Source organism: Glycine soja, chromosome 2 (genome assembly GCF_004193775.1).
Source record: "Glycine soja cultivar W05 chromosome 2, ASM419377v2, whole genome shotgun sequence".
NCBI lineage: Eukaryota > Viridiplantae > Streptophyta > Magnoliopsida > Fabales > Fabaceae > Glycine > Glycine soja.
The window spans coordinates 45,122,328-45,142,827 of NC_041003.1; the positions used below are offsets into that span (position 1 = coordinate 45,122,328).

The 20,500-nt window shown below is 31.5% G+C and overlaps 2 protein-coding genes and 1 long non-coding RNA gene across 3 annotated transcripts; all 3 read left to right on the top strand.

Annotated features, from left to right (window-relative positions):
* The first annotated feature begins 1,498 nt into the window (after positions 1-1,498).
* LOC114397755 (UTP--glucose-1-phosphate uridylyltransferase-like) lies at positions 1,499-8,346 on the top strand. Its single transcript, XM_028359946.1, has 21 exons — positions 1,499-1,864; positions 1,980-2,027; positions 2,162-2,253; positions 2,344-2,434; positions 2,888-2,948; positions 3,044-3,121; positions 3,207-3,257; positions 3,361-3,434; positions 4,952-5,024; positions 5,129-5,186; positions 5,315-5,361; positions 5,445-5,510; positions 5,784-5,816; positions 5,990-6,042; positions 6,119-6,194; positions 6,320-6,376; positions 6,468-6,551; positions 6,639-6,737; positions 6,812-6,916; positions 7,919-7,990; positions 8,076-8,346. Exons 1-21 carry the CDS (start codon positions 1,800-1,802, stop codon positions 8,103-8,105), a joined length of 1,413 nt encoding a protein of 470 aa, XP_028215747.1. The 5' UTR covers positions 1,499-1,799; the 3' UTR covers positions 8,106-8,346.
* A 1,327-nt stretch (positions 8,347-9,673) lies between these two features.
* On the top strand, positions 9,674-10,632 carry LOC114371843. Its single transcript, XR_003658079.1, has 2 exons — positions 9,674-10,091; positions 10,232-10,632. It is a non-coding gene; the product is annotated as an uncharacterized LOC114371843 (long non-coding RNA).
* Positions 10,633-12,747: 2,115 nt separating this feature from the next.
* Positions 12,748-18,119, top strand: LOC114397767 (isocitrate dehydrogenase [NADP]-like). Its single transcript, XM_028359951.1, has 16 exons — positions 12,748-12,920; positions 14,359-14,402; positions 14,505-14,614; positions 14,944-14,981; positions 15,176-15,253; positions 15,403-15,456; positions 15,530-15,631; positions 15,736-15,827; positions 15,925-16,028; positions 16,124-16,192; positions 16,280-16,395; positions 16,497-16,531; positions 16,639-16,781; positions 16,901-17,023; positions 17,117-17,210; positions 17,783-18,119. Exons 1-15 carry the CDS (start codon positions 12,869-12,871, stop codon positions 17,196-17,198), a joined length of 1,242 nt encoding a protein of 413 aa, XP_028215752.1. The 5' UTR covers positions 12,748-12,868; the 3' UTR covers positions 17,199-17,210; positions 17,783-18,119.
* The last annotated feature ends 2,381 nt before the right edge of the window (positions 18,120-20,500 follow it).

A 20,500-nucleotide genomic window follows, 5' to 3' on the forward strand; every position in this document is an offset into this window, starting at 1 on the left:
CACCCATAAAGATTGGATATTCAATCTTCACTTCATGCCACCCCTAGATTATCACACATATGTGTGTACTGTAGAACTTCATTCATTTAATCAGACATTGTTATTTTTATTGACCTTAAATCCTTTTACTGAATTGCATCTCTAATCTAAGTACTGCCAACAGATGCTCTAACCTATGTTGGTGTCTCAACGCAAAATATGACGATCATGGCCCAAGTGTTGTGTTGCAATTGAGCCACCTAGCTTTAGGAGACACTGTTTGTGTTTCATACTTTGCTGCATCTTAACAACTTTTCGGTCGTTTATGCTTAATTTCAATTTCAACAAACATTTAAGATGCTTTTTTTATATAAAGTATTCATTTTAATATAAAGTAGTATATTATGAGATGCAAAAGAATAGGTACTGCTATGAATGAATGTTTCATATATCTACACTGAGAACCATGTTTACCAATGGTAACCATGGCTATACATCCATTCTATATACGCATAAATAAATTCTATAATTAGGTAGACTAATTTAATATTTAACAATTAGTCAGTAAGCAAAACACTCTTCTCGAATGAATTTTAAAACTAATACATAACATCAAAATTTTATATAACATAGATAGGAGTGTGAGAGAGTGTTAATATTATGAAGAAACTTGACAAAGCTTATGACAAAAATAATCCATGGATAAAATAATTTAAATATAATAAGAAATTTTATATAAAATTTATTCAAAAGTTTGATTTCTTTTGAAAGATTTTGTATTATTAATCAATTAGTAACTATTTTTAAGGTATTTTAATCCACTGTTAGATTAAATCTTTTGAAGTATATATAATTATACAATAAATATTATTCTAAGAGGATATTTTACTTTGAAACACAATAGTACAACCGAACAAGCATTTAAACTTTAAAGTTTAAACTTCAATGACAAACATTGCACTTTCATGAATGACTAAAATATTTGTTGGTGAGACTTACAATTGACATACATGGAAAAAAGTAGTACATGAACTCTCTTGAATATTGAGAGAAGATAACTCATGACAGTTATGTGATATTACTATTGTTATTATTCTTTTCATGTCTCTCACTTTTTATTTTATTTGCTAAAGTTTTGTTATCATTAATCACATAATTTTTTTCCATTATAACTTATAAAAAATAATAAATTTATGATTAAATAACAATATAATTTGTGCTCATCTTATTTATTAATTAAATTATAGTTGAATAAGAAAAAATTATCAAAGTTTATAAGCTATTTTTATTTATTTTTTCAATAAATAAGTTATCGGTTCAATTATATGTCTTCAGCTATCTTATATTGTCAACATGTTTCTTAAGGACAAAATCAGAATTTAAGAAGAGAAAGAAAATAACACAAAAAAGGCATGGGTAAATGACTAGTTTAAGAATCTAAATTAGATTCCATCAGAGTAAAAATGATAATTTTTTTTTATACATTATGTGATAAAAAACAGAAATTCAAAATGTATTATTGGGGAAGAAGATGGTCACAGAAACAAGGGGCTTACACATCACAGCACAAAATTTCTTACCTTACATACCGGTTGCGTGAAAGACGCGCCACTCATCCTTTTCCGATTGGGCGAGAGGCATCAGATCAGAGCAGGGTCCCCTGATATCTACATATTCTCATTATTCTGTCCAGAAACTAACTACACTGACGTTTTTGTTCTCGTGTCAATTTCTAAATCCACCACCACACCCTCTCTTCTCTTCTCTTCTCTCCACTCAACACAACGTAACCTTCTTCTTCTCTCGAATCTTCCACCGCAATGACCACCGCCACCGAGAAGCTCTCCGCTCTCAAATCCGCCGTCGCCGGATTGAACGAAATCAGGTCTCGCATTCTCTCAATTCCAATCCTTCACTCTCCTTTTTCCTTCGTTCTCTTCCATTTTCGTTTCCGTTTTCGCGAGATCGGAACCTGATTCGTGTTTTTTTTTTTCGTGCAGTGAGAGTGAGAAGAACGGATTCATCAGCCTCGTCAGCCGCTATCTCAGGTCAATCAATCAATCATTCACCGAGAGACGGAACAACCTCTTCTACATTCGTGATTGTTGTTTATCTCAGCGAATGTCGTCTTTTAGTTATTCTGTATTTCTGAAGTAGCTCTGTTGTTTTGAATGTGTTGCAGTGGCGAAGCGCAGCATGTGGAATGGAGCAAGATCCAGACGCCTACGGACGAAGTGGTTGTGCCTTACGACACTTTGGCGCCAACTCCTGATGGTAACGAATCGTCGCGTTTTGTTGTTTGCTTTCGTCGAATTGATGTTGTAAATAGTGTTAGGTGTTGTTATATGAACGAAATCGGTGCAGGTTCTTCGGACGTGAAGAATCTATTGGACAAGCTTGTGGTGTTGAAGCTAAATGGAGGCTTGGGCACAACTATGGGTTGCACTGGTCCTAAGTATGTCTATGCCTGTATGCCTAATTGGAGATGTTATTCTTTGTTTTAGATAACAGGAAATTTAAATCGAGATTTAAGATTGAGATCATATATATGATTTTTTTTGTATTTTTAATCTTCAGTTTTTCAAAATTTATTATGATCGGAAAGATATATTATATATACGGTCAATGCAGATGTAGTAGGTGTGTGTACTGTATTGCATTTTGCTTTTTTTTTTTTTTTCTTTTGGTGAATGTGTATTGCATTTTGTTTGAAAGCAAATCTGTGTGCCTCCTTTTACAAAAGAAAAATAAATTTGTAAAGTACTTTTCAACTTAATTGAATATGAAGAGTAATTTGACTGTCTGTGCCGGGATAAAAGTTTCCTGAAGGGTTATTTTCTTAAATCGCCATTTTTTTGGCGAGCTGTATCTGTATTTAGTTCTTAATTGGCATGTGAATGAAATGCAGATCTGTAATTGAAGTTCGTGATGGGTTGACATTTCTAGATTTAATTGTGATCCAGATTGAGGTTAATCTCTACAGTCCTTCTTTTGCTTGGTTTTTATGTTTCCCCTGCTTATATGGACTTTTCACTGATAAATTCATTCAACACTCATTATGTAGAATCTCAATTCCAAATATGGAAGCAATGTTCCTTTGCTTTTGATGAATTCATTCAACACTCATGATGACACTCAAAAGGTACTTTCCTTTATTTTTTATCCACTTTGCTGAGTAGAATTATAATCTGAATTTGCTTGTAAACTAACAATTTCACTCTTTGTAGATTGTTGAAAAATACCAAAACTCTAATATTGAGATTCATACTTTTAACCAGGTCTGTAACTCTGATTTCTTGTTCTACTATATTATGTATTTTCTGGACTTCAAAATTTAATCTTTTGTTTTGATATTTTGTTGCATTATACTAATTTATGCAGAGCCAGTATCCTCGATTGGTTGCTGAGGACTTTTTGCCATTGCCTTCCAAAGGGCATACCGACAAGGATGGATGGTATGACTTCATCTTTGTATTTTTATACTCGACTATATTATTGTACTGATGTCACGAGATTTATGTCTATCTTCTATCTTTTCTGAATTAGCACTGATAAATAGTACATGCCTACATGGATAATTTAGATGTAAAATCTAAGCTATGAAAATATTCAAGCAAATAAATTTTATATGTAGAGTGCCTAACATAGTTTAGAGTACCTGGTCTATATGCATTGGAGTGTCATTGATGACATGCAAACTTCTTCGATGGTTATTTTTTCCATATCTCTTGACCAATCACATGTCCTATTTATGGATTTGTACTTAATATTTGCTCAGTGCTCTGGTTGTCACTGCAACTATATTCTTTTTTCCAAATATGCGGCTTAATGCAGCATTGTTCACTGTTCATATTTTGATGGATTGCTTGCCTATGTTCTGTGCCCCCCACCTGTATCATTTTTGTCTCCAAGTGTCAAAAGAGTTGATTTATTATGAAAATAACTAACTATTATAACGCTTCTCTTTTTTTAAAGAGGCATAGCTGATAGCAGAAACCTTAGGATAAATTGATATACCTTTGGTACCAAGAAGAAGAATAAGGTTTAATACTATTAATTGAAAACTATATACTCAAAGGTTTATCCCATAAGTCAATGTTTTTTTAAGTAACTTATGTATCCCCTTTAAATTTTTATTTTGTTGGCTAAATTCTAGGGAGTCATCTAAGCTTCATCTCAACAATTAATATATAGAAATATCCTCAGATCCTCTTTATTCCTCTACCTTTTGGATAATTAACACATTATTGGCACTGAACTCTCCTCATTAGCAATTATGCACCATTTGAGGTTCATCCAACTGAGTTTATTGTGTCTGGTTTGCATCACTTGTGTCCAGCACTTAAACCCCATATATCAGCCATCTTGAAGATAATTGGTCTGGATGTAATTGACTTTTAATGCTCGGAGGAATTCCGGAGACTTTGTAAAGGCTGTTTTTGTGATTCCTCAAACTTTTTGGGCCAGAATTTTCACACTTGCCATGAGTGTGAGGTCTGCTAGTGATGGGATACCAAGAATGGCTGAGTTTTATTATTAAAATATAAATTCAACAGAAATTCACCAAAAGGTCTTCCTCACTAACATTCTGTCATATATTTATTAACCTCTCCCTCAACCAACTCCCTAAAAGATAAAAATAAAAGATAAATCCTAAAGATAAGATTGATAACAGAATCCTAAACTAAATCTGTTTCTATGAGTTGGGCTCTATCAGCTAGGGTAAACCCGACTTACATATAGTAGGATACAATTAGTCACAGTTCAATATATGCTGTATGCCATTTAAAATTTAAAAGTAATCATGTTAATATGTCTTAGACCCAAGTAATATTGTATCTTGTTATGTTGGAAGTGATACCTATGCTTTATGGCGGTTTTTTGAATGGAATGTGTTCAAGATAGGAAACCAACATTGAGCATATCAGCTAATAGAGTATAAGCTTGGCTTATGAGTAATTCCTATGCATAGGTACCCTCCTGGCCATGGAGATGTCTTTCCATCATTATTGAACAGTGGCAAACTTGATGCACTATTGTCACAGGTTGATCCTAGAGCTCAACTTGTTTTTAGTTGGAATGTATTTATTTATTTATTTTTCATAATCATTATCATCACTATATTTTTATTTTCCTTTTGTTCTTACAGGGTAAAGAGTATGTATTTGTTGCCAATTCAGATAACTTGGGAGCTATAGTTGACTTGAGTATCCTTATTTAAGTTTCATTGGTTCTTTCTGTTTTGTTTGTAATGAGCTTTGGCCACATTACTTATTATTACATAAAAACAGTGTCTTTCTTTAGTGCCATCAGTGTACTTGACTCATTGATGTAGAAATCTTAAATCATTTGATCCAGAACAAGAATGAATACTGTATGGAGGTAAGGAAAGATGGTTGTTATCGTGTAACTTCTATTTTCAGACTGCACATCTTTTTAATGTTTTTTTTTTGTCTATTTTGCAGGTGACTCCCAAAACATTGGCTGATGTAAAGGGTGGCACTTTGATTTCTTACGAAGGAAGGGTTCAGGCATGTAATCTAGCTGATTTCATTTCTTTACAACCTAGCTTTATCTGATTATTTTAGACTCTAGTTATAGAAAACTTTTCAAGTCTCTGTAAACTTTGCTTCTGTGTAATATATTCTTTCTGTAATTTATCTCAAAGAAATAAAAAAATCCATCCAGAGTTCAACAATTATCATGTTCTCTTCCTCTTTTTGGTTTAATGAGAAAATAAAAATCAATTGAAATCTCAAGAACGTTGCTATTGAGTGACATTTATCTTTGATTCTTCAATGCAGCTTTTGGAAATTGCACAAGTCCCAGATGAACATGTAAGCCACTAAATTTGTCTCTTATTCTTGGATCATCTCCCTCTCCCCAGCATAGAATTTTTTTTAAAATAAATTATTTAGTTATTGTATATAAATAATGATAATGCTGTCTTCTATGCATTCAAATGTAATGCTGTCCGTATCAAAAAAATGTAATGCCGTCTTCAATGCAGGTCAATGAGTTCAAGTCAATAGAGAAGTTCAAAATTTTCAACACAAATAATTTGTAAGTTTTACTAGTTAGTGCCCTTATTGTTTTAGATTATATGCTCATACGTAGGTGTTTGACGATTAATCTACAGGTGGGTGAACTTAAATGCAGTTAAAAGGCTTGTTGAAGCTGATGCTCTTAAGATGGAAATTATTCCCAATCCTAAGGTTCAAATTGGTTATTTTTCAAGTGATAGCCTATCTTTAATTCTGTAGGATGCTCTATTGTGGGCTAGTTGTTTGACAATTGATATTTGGTTGGGAAATTGCTGACAAAATTTGTGGATTTGTAGGAAGTTGATGGAATAAAAGTTCTTCAGCTGGAAACTGCAGCTGGTGCTGCAATAAGGGTACTTAATGTTTATTAACATATTAGTGAAGTGTTCTTTACTGTAAGTTTCTTCTAGTGCTAATATATTCACATCACATCATTTCTAACAGTTCTTTGACAAGGCTATTGGGATTAATGTTCCTCGATCACGATTCCTTCCTGTGAAGGCAACTTCAGATTTGCTTCTTGTCCAGGTTATAAACTTTTCTGATATTAGGCATGGAATCTTGCTTGGAAATTTGAGTCTTTTATCTGACATAGTTCGTTGTCCTGTTTTTCAGTCTGACCTCTACACTTTGGAAGATGGATTTGTCATTCGGAACAAAGCTAGGGCAAATCCTGAAAACCCTTCTATTGAACTTGGGCCAGAATTTAAGAAGGTTAAAATTGATATTACTTATTACTTTGTATTAGAGAGTAACCATGATACTCATTTTCTTGGTCTCCTTCACAGGTTAGCAACTTCTTGGGCCGCTTCAAGTCAATTCCCAGTATTGTTGAGCTTGACAGTCTAAAAGTGGCTGGCGATGTATGGTTTGGAGCTGGTGTTATCCTCAAGGTATTGGATTTAATCATTAGCTTCTGTTCTGTTCTTTAACATTGTGTTTCATGTTAAGTGTGAAACTGACATTAATAATTTAAATATTAAACTCAAGAGTTTTAGAGCTGTTCATTTCAAAACTAATCTTAAATTTCTGCCCTCAATATAATTTGGTTGCTTTATGATGAGAGAATTGTTTTCCGTTATGATTAATGCTGAAGTTGTATTTATGAGAATAAAGCTTAGATACAGTACTTTACGTGCTGTTTGATATTTTTCTCCAATCAAAGGAGTTTTTATCTCGAGAGCAAATGTTGACATTTATTTTGCAAATTACCAAAGTAAAACTCCAATTTTGATTGAAGAATAATGCCAACAGTATCTAAAGAACTGCATCTAAATTTTGTGCCTTTTATTACTAGTGAAGCTCAAAATTGTTTTCCTAATGTTCAATTGCATGAATTTAAAATCTTGAAACCACATACAAAAACTTCTGAAGTTTACAAATCTTCTAATGTTTTCTAGTAAATTGGAATGTCACCAAGAAAATTAGGTAAACATTTTATGGTTTAAAAAATTAATTTTAGTTCCTATAGTTTCCACTGTTTTGGATGTTCAGTGTTGGTTTTAGTTCCTATGATTTTTCTTAGAAGGGTGCTAGCAACACTTTCTATTTCTATGACACTTTTCTTCTGATGCTTTCTGTGATTGGTTGAAATTTATTAAAAATATCAATTTTGGCATGTTTCACAACTTAAATCAGGATATAGAATCATTAACTGATACACGGGAGTCTCTAAAAGGAAGCGTTAGTCACATCTCTCTTTTTCTTATTTGGTTTTGGTTACTAAACCCTATATTTTTTTTAATTATTTGTGTTGGTCCCTACAAAGAAAATGATCCTGAATTATTTTAAACTTACTGGACCAAACCGAAACTAAAAAATAAGAGGGACCAAAATAGTCTTTTAGCTAAATTATTTGTTTTTTTGACGTTGTTTTCTGGTTGGTTCCTTATTAGGGAAAAATCAGTATCGTGGCCAATCCTGGTGTTAAGCTGGAAGTTCCCGATGGTGCTGTCATTTCGGATAAGGTATCGAATTAAATATGGATTTTGTTTGTCAGCATGAGGTTGTCATTCCAATTTCTAAGCCTAGAGGTTTAATTGTCATACGCAGGAAATTAATGGCCCAGAGGACCTCCTGTGAGGAAGCCCGCTGAGTTTAGAAGTATCAGACTGTATACTATCTTTATGGTCTCATGTTTTTTCCAATTATTACTACTCCCAAGTTTGATGGGCAAAGAAAATAAGTCCCTTTTTGTTTGTCTTCTGATTCGATTTAGAACAAGAGAGACAGAGACATGAGTTCTTCCCCATTATGTCATTTTGTATAATCACATTTTTTTTCATTACCACAAGTACTAAGAAGTGATATAATTAAAATCAAAGGATTTAAAATTACACTTAAACTAAAACATGAGAACTAAACTTATAGTTAAGTTTATTTTTCTCCATACGTTAAGATTTCACTTGTTAATACTTCTTTAACCTCGAAAGCCATGGTGCGTAACTTAAACTCATTACGCACCGTGGGTAAGAATTTTTTTAGATATATTAGGATTAAAATCACAGTTATTATAAGTATGGATTACGGAGGAATTGTCTACATAATATAAAATTAAAAATATTTTTTTTTATTTTTTTCTCTATCGTCAGGACTTCTCATTTCCCAGCTCCAACCACCCCTCCCTCCCCAACACCTTCCCGCTGTCAGCACCACAAAATCTTGAAGGGTTGTCATCGTCATTGAACCATTCGTTCCTGGTATGAAACTAGACAACCTGTGTCGGATTCATTTTCAAATCTGATGGTAATTCTTGTTGTTTTTCAAATCTCAGATCTAATTATTTATTTCTTCATTTTCGATCTCGGATCTAATTATTTCTCTCATATGCACATTTCTTAGTAACCACAAAACATAACCTTAAATATAAAAATAAAACACCAAAACTCGCATTTTAAAATTTCTCTTTCTATCTTGTTGTAAAATAAATATATATTTTTTTTCATATTTTTGTAAATATTTTATTCGGTTGTTATGATAATTTAATTAGGGAAAACTTTCTATATGAAAGTTAAATATTAAACATTTATTTTGAAAGTTCTGACATAATTGGGAAAATTCTCTTTTCAATTTAATATTAGAAAACCAACGTTTATTTTTCTAATTTAGTAGGTAAACTGTGATTGAATCTTAAAGAGGGCGAACCAACATTTTTTTATCTTATGAACCAAGATTTTTTTAAATCTAATTTAGTAGGTAAACTATATCCAGATGTTACTTTTTCTACCTTAATTTAATGGTTTATGGCAGTTAAATACTTGCATGTTTAATATTTCTCTTCCTTAATATATTTCATGTACTCATCTTTTTATTAATACATTACTAAGAGAAAAAGATTTATATAAATTAAAGAAAAATGTTTATATTAAAATGTAGTGACATAGAAATAATTACATATGTTTAAGAATTGAGATGTTATATCATACTTATGAGCAAATTACAAAAATCTCTCTTAAGGTGTTCACTATTTACATATATATTTCTTTCTTTTTTGTTTACACTACACAAAATCTCGAAACTTTTGTGATCTGTTACACTTGTCATCAAGGATATTAAATCTATTTATTTTTTAGATCACATCGTAGGCATGTGATTTTTATTAAAATTTTAATTTCAAAATTATTATTATCTCCTCCCTTTGTTTAAAACTTTTATCTTTGACATACTATTGCTAAATCTTTAGGAACCTGTGTTCACATTTATTTTTTGTTTTTTATGATGTTCAACTGTTATGGTGCATTTCTCTTACATTTTGGCAAGTGAAAAGTAAGATGGATATCGAGTGTAATTTTTGTAAAATAAAGATGGTGTACGTGTATTATTTATAAAAGACAGGGGTTGCATGTGCTTTTACAACCTCAGGGATTAAATGTGTATCATTTTTAAAACATGAGGGCTATGTGTGCCCCCTGCAAGATGCAAACAGAAACGTGGAGGATAAAAAAAGCAGGGAGGGGCTTACCTATCACCACTGTGGAGGAGGACATGCCTTGCACCACCTGGAGGAGACACATGGAGGAGAAGCGCAAAGGAGAAACGTGAAGGAGACATATATACCGTGCGACGGTGGTATATTTGTTGGTCGCTATTTATTAAATGAAAAACTTTCAATTTTAAACAGCTATTTATCAAACTATATTTGAAACTGTTTTGTTTTAGGGTTAAGTCGTCATTCAGATAGGAAAGCTAATCATATTTATTTATTTCAGATGGCGACCTTCGCAATCATTATGGGATGCATCTCCTCAGTTTTATCGCTTCTCTATTTGGTCTGTGTTTCCTACCGATGGTGTATTTGTTCGTGAATTTGATGGACGATTTCAAAAAAATTCACCGACGAGTTACTTCATTTTACTGGAGTGAGCAGTGGATTCAAAACTCATTCCAACATTTACATTATCGAAGGTCAAGTGCCTAAATCCAAGGTTACAAAATATTAATATAGAGAGATATATTAATAAATCACACTTGGTGCATTATGAGTCTCGGATGCATTCTGAGCCTTGTGTTTGGTGATCTTGAACAATATGACACAATTCTTGATCCACTTTACAAGAAATATCTTGAAATTATTAACGGTGTTGAAGCAGATTTCTGCTTTCTCTCTCCATCCTACAAACTTGCCCATCTTTGAAAATATTAAATAAAATATGTTAAAACTAAAAAAAAAAGTTGGTGCTTACAAAATAATGTATTTCCATATTTTGTATGCATCTCCAATATTTTTTTCTTTCAACATAATTTTTCAATGTTCTCATATGGGCAAAACGTGATTTAAAAAAATATCTCATTAGATGCTCAATTATATTCTGAAAAAAATTAATCATTAGAAAAGTTAACAGATATTTTATATTAATAAGATAGTAACAAAAAAATTTACCAAAAATGTTTTTTGATTAAATGACATTGACTATGCTTAGAACATCTTTAATGCAAGATCTTGTACAAGAATCTTGTGCTTAAGATATGATTTTACAGAGATTTTGTAATAAAAATAATGCAAAATCTCTAAGATGAAAAATGAGTTATCGTAGAAAAACCTCAAAGATTTATGCATAATGTTAAAAAAATTTGCAAACAGAACCACAACCACAGAAGCAACAATCAACCCGCGGGGACAACAAAAAACAATTGAAGAAGGAAAAAAAATAAAAAATGGAAGAATAGAAGCTGAAGGAAAAAAAATATACCTTTTGTTAACTAGACGTTGGGCGTCGCGAGAGAGGGAGGGAGGAGAGGGGAGGTCACACGAGGGAGAAAGGGAGGGGGAAGGGGAAGGAGGCCGTAGCCACGGCGGAGGGGAAGGGGTAAGGAGGTCGTAGTCGTGGCTGAGGGAAATGAAAAAGAAGAAGGCCGCAACGATAAGGAAGGAGGCCGTGGTGGAGGAAGAAGAAAGAAAGAAACATCATATGAGGAGAGAGAGAGAGAGGGGGGGGGGGGGGAGGCCGTCACCACGGAGGGGAGGGAGGAAGGAGAAGAAAGAATAGGGTGGAGGGGAGGAGAAGAAGAAAAGTCAGGAGAGAAGGAGGAGAAGGAAAAGAAAGAAAAATGAAGTGCACCATGGAAGAAGAAAAAGAAAAATGTAGAGCGAAGGAAGTGTCACTTTGGGTTGGGAAGGAAAAAAATAATTAAAAATAGATCTGAGATATATAAAAAATTATTTAAGATCTCAATATAATATTAAAAAAAAAATCTTAAGAGATTTTCAATCTTAATTATAATTATGAGACTTATGAGAAAGTGGTATAAAATTCTAATTTGCAATCTACCATCTTCTTTTTACAATATATTTATTTTAAATATTTGGTTCCTTTAAACGAAAGGAAACGTGTAGACTTTTGGAAATAAAGTATACTTATAATTGTTAATTTCATAATCATTTAGAAACTATGATAAAATCATATTTGTATATAATGAATTAAAGTTAATTATAATATCAATAATTAATTCTCTAATGAATGATGGTTATTACTACTATTATTATACTTTATTCTTTCAAGTACATTTCCTCAACAACGACCTATTTTAATGGTTTTTTTTCTTCAAACAAAAAGTAAAACAAATATTAAATTCAACATTTAATTTTTATTCTAAAATTTAAAGGTACCATCACATTAAGTTTCTACTTTTTATTATATTACTCTTTAAAAAGAAATGTAAAATCCACCTTTTCGTTTTGTAGTCTTATATTAATCTTTTACGATAAAATTTTAAAAAGTACTAGAATTAAAAGACAAATATTCATTTTGATATTTTAAAATGCACAAAAAATGCAAAAATACGACAAATTGAGTTTACATATAATTTAATAATAAATTAGTATATAAATTTTGTAAATTAATGTCAATTAATTTTAAAAAATATAACTTATTATTAAGTTAATTCTTAAATATTATAATTAAATAATAAAATAATTTGACAAATTTAAAAATAAAATTAATTTATCATACTCTTTACTCATTTAAAAAAATAATTAAATTAAATTATTTATTTTTAAAAAAATTAATTTATCTCACTTTTACACTTAAAGACCAAAATAAATATTTATACGTAAATAAGATCATCATAGTGTTAAATGTACTGGTACAAGTGATGTGGGGGCAAAGAAGTAATTGAAATGCATTAGGAGGGCAAATAAAAGCATATAGATGGATATAAAATAAAAAAATAATAAAAGTTGATAATTAGGTGAGGCTGCGGAAATCATTACTTATAATAGTCTTGTACGATTATTCATAGTGCGGCAATAGCAGAGCAGCGACTCACACTGGTCTTCGCTTCTCATTCATCATTTCTCACCTAACCTTCTCTTCCTCTCAGTCTCAGATCAGAAACCTCCGCCAGCCATGGCAGCGTTCCAGAAGATCAAGGTCGTCAACCCCATCGTCGAGATGGACGGTCCGTTTCTTCTCTTCCCGATCTCATCTATTCACTCCACTTCTCTCGTTTTTCTTTTCATCCATTTCTTCATTATTACTTTTTGACGTTTCATCCATTTCTTCTCTTCATGATTATTAGTTTTCTTTCCTTCTTTTTCGCGCGGTGTGTCTCGTCGTGTCGACGTGCTCCCTCTGATTTGCCCCCTCTGATTTGCTCCTATTAGATATTTTTTGATATTTTGCTGCGATATTTGTTTTTTCTTTCTTGTGGACCACTCTGTTTCGTTCTCTCATTTATTGGAAAGGTTACGACGTAATGAATCACTTTTTTTTCCTCCACTCTTATTATTTAGATATTTAATTTAATATTACTATACAAAATCATTTTATCGAATCATATTGTTTTTATTATCATTATTGCCGAGATTTGATCCGTTCTCTTGTAAGTGTAGCTTTTGATGGAGATCTGTTCTGTTTTGTTTTTTGTTTTCTTTTTAATATTAAGAATGTGACATGATTTTTTTAGTGAAAGAAATAAAATAAGCTCGTGGAAAATAGGAAAAAAAAAAGGTTCTATAGTGTTTTGTTCCATGCAAGCGCGTTATCATTGGATTCACTGAAGTATCGAATACTCGAGGGAATTGTTTTTTGTTTTTTTTGAAAAAGTAGATGGGATGACAGCTGTTTCTGGTTTGTGTTGTTGGTGTTTTGTGTATGAATTTATGAAGTCTTGTGTTTTATACTCATAAATTAAAGTGAAAATAATCACAGTAACTTCCATTAGCATTTTACAAAGTTGCATCTACCTCCATTTCTCTGTTGTTATTTTTAAGGGGATTTTGTGCATGATTCCCTACTTTTAAGTAAGGGAATGTGTATTTCCTCTGGTCTCTGGTCTGAAATATAAGAAAAAAAAACATATTAATTATGAAAATTAGTTAATCATATTTAATTGCATCAATTTTAATAAAACAAATATTTTTTTCCTCAACTTACCCTTCATTGAAACTTTGTATCAAGGATAAGAAACATTGAAACTAACATCTCATTTAAATGAAGAGTATTTTAGAGATAGTAATTGAAACCAACACCTCATTTAAATGAAGGGTATTTTAGAGATAGTAGCATTAGATAAGGTAAGGTTAGTTGAAATTTTCTTATATTTGAGAACAAGAAAAATATGTTTTTTTTTCTATTTATATTTGTGACTCTGGGCTAGTGTTTTGGAAAAAAATTGTTGAATTGTTTGAATAGTAAATAAATTAAGGGAGGAAGATGTAATATTTCAAACAACAAAGGCAGAGGTAAACATAAAAAATGAAAATACAATATACTTTCAACAGTAACCTAGAATTTTCAATTTGTGTTGTATTAATTTCTATGGTGTTTGTGTTTATCTGTTGGGACAATCTTTATCTTGCTCGTTACATTGTTTGTTCGTGGATACTGCATTGCAGGAGATGAAATGACTAGGGTTATCTGGAAGTCAATCAAGGACAAGGTGATTTATCATCATGTTGCTGTTAATGCAATCATCACTTTTTTATTTTCTTGTGAAAAGTGCCTATAATATATATCTTTCTTTCATTCTGTTTTGGGATAGCTCATTTTGCCCTTCTTGGAGTTGGACATCAAGTATTATGACTTAGGCCTTCCTTACCGTGATGAGACCGATGATAAAGTTACAATTGAAAGTGCAGAAGCAACTCTCAAGTATGTTATTTGTATACCTTCCTCTAACACCCCCTCCCCCAAAGGGAAATGTTTTTAAGTCCTTGATGTTTATGTTTATTTAACTATATTTTTTTAATATTCTAGGGTTCAGTATATGTGGAGCAGACAGAATTTGTGATTTTTTTTTGGAATTAAAAAAAATTGTGTATTATAGTTATATAGCAAGTGATATATAGTAGAAAAAATATTTTAATTTTATTTATTTTCCATGTCATACAATGTTGAATTTGAAGGGGTTAAATGCTTTTCATTCTTGTGCTCTTATTATCCTTGTTAATCTAATGGTTGTACCGTACTACTGCTTGTAGGTACAATGTAGCAATCAAGTGTGCAACTATCACTCCAGGTTTGGTAGTCAGATTGAGACATATTGTTTTAGTTCTTACCTTTGTTCTGTGTTTGTGTGCATAAATATACATTTGATAAATTTGGAATACAAGATGTATTGCTTGATCAAGAGTTGTAATGATTGAATTGCTGCATGATAATGTTCCACTTGGTAGTAGATGTTGGAGCTTATACTAGTGTTATGATTGACAGATGAAGCTCGTGTGAAGGAGTTTGGCCTGAAGTCAATGTGGAAGAGTCCAAATGGGACTATTAGGAACATTTTGAATGGTAACTCAACTTACTTCTGTTGATTGTTGTGTTAAGTATTAAATACTAGTGAATTTATATATTCTGGCCACTCAATGGTAGCAAATATGTGGTAGATGATAACAATATATATAGTTTTTTTATTGGTTGTTTGTTTGCAAATTTTTCAGGAACTGTCTTCAGAGAACCAATTCTTTGCAAAAACATTCCCCGCCTTGTTCCTGGTACTAAAGTTGTAAATTTCTTTTTGATTACTTCTTGATGAATGGAGGTGTCTAAATATCTCAACATTATCAGGTTGGACAAAGGCAATATGTATTGGAAGGCATGCGTTTGGTGATCAATATCGGGCTACTGACACTGTAATTAAAGGAGCTGGAAAGCTGAAGCTGGTGTTTGGTATACCTCTTACTTGATATAGACAACTGTTATCAGAGGGATATAGTTTTCATTGTTATATATTTGGTTACTAAAGATTATTTTTATGAATTCTTCTACTGTAGTTCCAGAAGGCCAAGGTGAGGAAACTGAATTCGAGGTTTTTAACTTCACTGGTGAAGGGGGTGTTTCATTGGCTATGTACAATACTGATGAGGTTGATTCAGCACTGTCTCACATCATTTTGATGGGGTATATTTAAATGATTTCTGGTAGTTATTGAACTTCTATCTATTATTTGGCATGTGATGCAGTCTATTCGTTCTTTTGCCGAGGCTTCTATGGCAACTGCTTTAGAGAAAAAGTGGCCACTTTATCTTAGCACCAAAAATACAATTCTCAAGAAATATGATGGAAGGTATACAATTCATTATTAGCTTATTCATTTAATATTTTTTCAAAAACTTTTACTGCATTGATCCCTGTTTAATTATATTCATTTATTGGTTGTAGATTCAAGGACATATTTCAAGAAGTTTATGAGGCAAGCTGGAAATCAAAATTTGAGGCTGCTGGTATATGGTGAGTGGATGAGTACCTTGTTTCGAGGGAAAAAATGTTTATATTATACTATACCATTTGTTTACATTTATCTGATGAACTTGGAAGGTATGAGCATCGGCTTATTGATGATATGGTGGCGTATGCACTTAAGAGTGAAGGAGGTTATGTATGGGCTTGCAAAAACTATGATGGAGATGTCCAGAGTGATTTCTTAGCTCAAGGTTTGTCTGATGTGCTTATTTATTAATCACTTTCTTTGTGCAACTTCATTTGCATGGATTTCTTTTCCTGTGTAACTAATACCTATTCACCCTGTTTCCAGGTTTTGGATCACTAGGTTTGATGACATCTGTATTGGTAGGGTTTATTACTACTATTTGTGGTGAATGATTTAATGAATTGAACCAGATTTGTTATTTATTCAATAAATCAAGTTTTAATAAATTCCCCCTTTGATGGGTCAGGTTTGCCCTGATGGAAAGACTATTGAAGCAGAAGCAGCTCACGGCACAGTTACCCGTCATTTTAGGGTTCATCAGAAGGGAGGTGAAACCAGCACAAATAGCATAGCATCCATCTTTGCCTGGACAAGAGGGCTAGCCCACAGGTATATTACTATGTATTTTACATAGTTGAGTGCTAAGCTTTACTCATTGTATTAGAAAGTTAGAAACTCAGCTTATAATATTATGTGATAATGGCTAATTTATGACTTTACGCTGACAGGGCAAAACTGGATGGCAATGCCAAACTCTTGGATTTCACTGAAAAACTAGAGGCAGCTTGCATTGGAGTAGTAGAGGCTGGGAAGATGACCAAGGATTTGGCACTTATTCTTCATGGATCCAAGTACGTTAAATTGTCATTGTTGCGAATTGCCCAATAGATTTGCTTTTCTACTTGACATGATTAATTAACTTACTGTATAATTGTTGCAAGTAGGCTTTCAAGGGAGCATTATTTGAACACAGAGGAATTCATTGATGCCGTGGCAGCCGAGCTTAGTGCTAAGCTTTCTACATAGACTTGATTTAAGGTAGACTTGCTCTTGGTTCCCTTTATATTTGAGCACACACTAGAACACTGATTATGGACCATTTATTACAGGCTTACAGTTCCTTTTTTAAAAGAATCTTTTTTTAAAATGAATAAATTCTTTTATTTTTCATGTGTTTTTCAAAACAATAGATTTTTATGATTGTAAACAAATATAAATTAACTTTTTTTTAGTTTTTAAAAAATAATGTCAATTATTTTATATCAAAATCACTTCTTGTTTTAATATATAAAAACTGGTCATACATATTCTTTTGTTGTGGGACACAGATAGATAAGGGCAGAATGTGAATGGACATACTAACCTTGAAAAAATCTTGTAGTTTTGCAGAAGCTATTATTGTTTTAGTTTCTGAGAAAAGTACTAGAACAATTTTTAACCTTTTTTCTGAGTATATCTTTATCTTACATCATTATTATTTTTTTCAAATATATCTTTTAATTACAAAATAAATATTTTTACTAAGTAAAAGTCAAAACGTCCGGGCTCATGTCATATTCCATCACTAAAGGGTTTTTTGGTTTTTCTGTTTTTGTTATTGGCATTATTAGACAGGCGGAAAAGAAGACGATAGCAACAAGGAGCGTGCGTGCGTGCGTATGCTGCTCTCTATATTCAGAAGAAATAAGAAAGGGAAAAAGAAGCATTGGTCCTTACCTTAGCCCCTTTTCCTTCATTTGTTTGTTGGTTGGGAGAGCAAGGGTTGACTGTTTCTTCTCCATATTGGTTGTGAACTGATTTGTCCTTTGTATTTTCTAACTGATCCCTTCCAACTTCCAATTTTTATAATTGGATTTTCTGCTGAATTTATTTTTTTTCCATGTTTTTGACTTATTATTTTTCTGCAAATGCCGTGCTGCAGACAGAAAAGGTGAACATCCTTCCGAATCTTTAGTGGGTCACCATAATCCATAATAGATACAGCATGGCCACATGGCCAGCAAAGTATCGAACTTCTAAGAGCTAATTAAGAGCATCTCCAAGAAGGTTTTTCATGAGTTTAAAACTAAACATTATTTATCAAGTTTTTATAATAGGAGAAGATGATTTGAAAATACATTGTTGTCGTTTATATAAATAATCGTTTAATTCTTTCTTTTCAAATTAAATAATTATTTTTTAATTATAAAATTTAATGTGACTCAAGTTAAGTATTTGTGTTAGTAATTTTAGTAATAAAATAAATTGTGTAGAATTTTAAAATTTATGACATGGTAAATTTTACAAATTTAAAATACAAAACTCATTTAAGCAATCATGTATCTATGGTAGATGTTGTAATTTATGGTATATGTTTAAGTAGTAATTAACATCTCTCTTGTTTTAATTTTTAAATTAAAAGATAAATTTACTAAGAAAAATTTAAACTTAGGAATTTAATTTTTGTCTATGTTTTTTATTCCAATTTCAATAAGATAGCAAGTGTTATCCAATTCACAGAATTTTAATGCATGTTTGGATATGTGGTTGTTGAAATTTTGAATAAATACGATTTGATTTTAACTAGAAGTAGGGGTGGGAATAGATCAGGCCAGGCTTTAAAAGTCTGAGTCTAGTCTACGATTAATTTTTGAGGCCTGAGCCTGGCCTATAGCCTATCAAAGACTTTTATTTTGACTCGGCCTGACCTTTTTAAAAGCCTAGCCTGGCCTGGTAGCCTATTTAAAAGCCTATTTAGAAATCTTCTTCACATTAAATCTTTAATATTCCTAGTTGTTTTTACCAAAAAAAAAAAGATAACACACCTTCTCTAATAGGCTAAACAAGGCCTTAATATATAATTTGCCTTAATTTTTAATCTAACGTTATTTTAGTTGGTGGTCCTAAAAATATATTAATAATATAAACAGAAATCACCAAATAATATAAAATAATCTAAAACAAAAGAAAACCTCATACTTGAGGTAGTATCATCCAAGTCTATCAAACCAACATATTAATTATTACAATAAAAAAATAAAGCCTACATCTCCATTCTATTTAAACAGAACCAATGCATAAAATATCTACCAATAAAATTAATAGTAACGTCATTTCATCATTAGCTCCTCCATATCCACTATAAGATAGGATATGATTTTTGTATAGAAACGTAATAGGATATGATTTTTGTATAGGAACGTAATAGGATATGATATGATTTCTGTATAAGAACGTAGGATATGATTTTTATTTGCTCTAGAATAAAGGAAACGAATAGAAAAAGGAACTGTTAACAGAAATAATAAAACTAATAAAAATAATGAGAAATATAAATAAACTCACACCTTGTCATTAAAATTTTACTTAATTATAGGAATGAAATCTGCTAGTTTTTTTTAAAAAATAAGGCTTTTTAATAAGTCTAAGTTTGACCTATTTAATTTAATAGGCTTTTAAAAAAGCCTGAGCCTAGCCTTTTAATTAAATAGGTCAGGCCACACCAGGCTTTATGTAGGCCAGGTCGTAGGCCCCTGTAGGCCGGTCTAACCTATTCCCACCCCTAACTAGAAGTGAACAACTATATAAAATTCCGCAAAAAATATGAACGAGTATATAAAATCTCTAGAAAATTTTTCTTCATGTTTGGGTATGTGATTGTCGAAATTTTTGTTCATGTTTGGAATAATTTTTTGTTCGGAACAAATATTAGAAAAATGATTTATATAGAAAATATTTGAAATTTCGTTATTAAATTATTTTTGGAGGTGTAATTATTTAAAATGAGTTTTAATGCTCTTATATAATAATCTTTATGGTGACATCTTTTATATTGGAATTATTTATATTGATGTTGATAGATTTGTAATAATTCTTATAACACATTAATAACTAAATATATTAGCTTTTGAAATAAAATGCATAAATGTTAAAAACTTGCAGATTAAATTAGCATAACATTAAAATATGAAGTGGCATCAAATAACTTTTTTAATTTTTTAATTAAGTAAAGTTAACTTTTTTTTTTAGTTTTTAAGTGAATAAAAAAATATCGATATTTGAAAATTGGATTACTATTCTCTTGTTATTCAGATAGATGGAACTCAAGTGCCAAAGCTCAGGTGAAAATATTTCTTTCCGCTCAATGCTCAAACAAAATGTAAAATTCCTTTTTTCCCCCTTAAATCTATAATCTCTACTCTCTCTTAAATCAGCTTTAACACTGGATTGAAAAAAATCAACTTAACAAAGTATTAATATAGTGTTCCATCGGATTTAAAAATGAAGAAAAATTGTTTTCTTACCCCGACTTTTAAAAAAAAAGAAATATATTGCTTAATATTATCAAT

Excerpts from the sequence above, each read along its gene's own strand:
- LOC114397755 (XM_028359946.1), top strand. The coding sequence starts at position 1,800 with ATGACCACCGCCACCGAGAAGCTCTCCGCTCTCAAATCCGCCGTCGCC. Across the intron at positions 6,043-6,118 it reads ATTTTCAACACAAATAATTT|GTGGGTGAACTTAAATGCAG; the intron begins GTAAGTTTTACT and ends ATTAATCTACAG. Across the intron at positions 6,195-6,319 it reads AAATTATTCCCAATCCTAAG|GAAGTTGATGGAATAAAAGT; the intron begins GTTCAAATTGGT and ends GTGGATTTGTAG.
- LOC114397767 (XM_028359951.1), top strand. The coding sequence starts at position 12,869 with ATGGCAGCGTTCCAGAAGATCAAGGTCGTCAACCCCATCGTCGAGATG. Across the intron at positions 14,615-14,943 it reads AGTGCAGAAGCAACTCTCAA|GTACAATGTAGCAATCAAGT; the intron begins GTATGTTATTTG and ends TACTGCTTGTAG. Across the intron at positions 15,632-15,735 it reads AAAGCTGAAGCTGGTGTTTG|TTCCAGAAGGCCAAGGTGAG; the intron begins GTATACCTCTTA and ends CTTCTACTGTAG.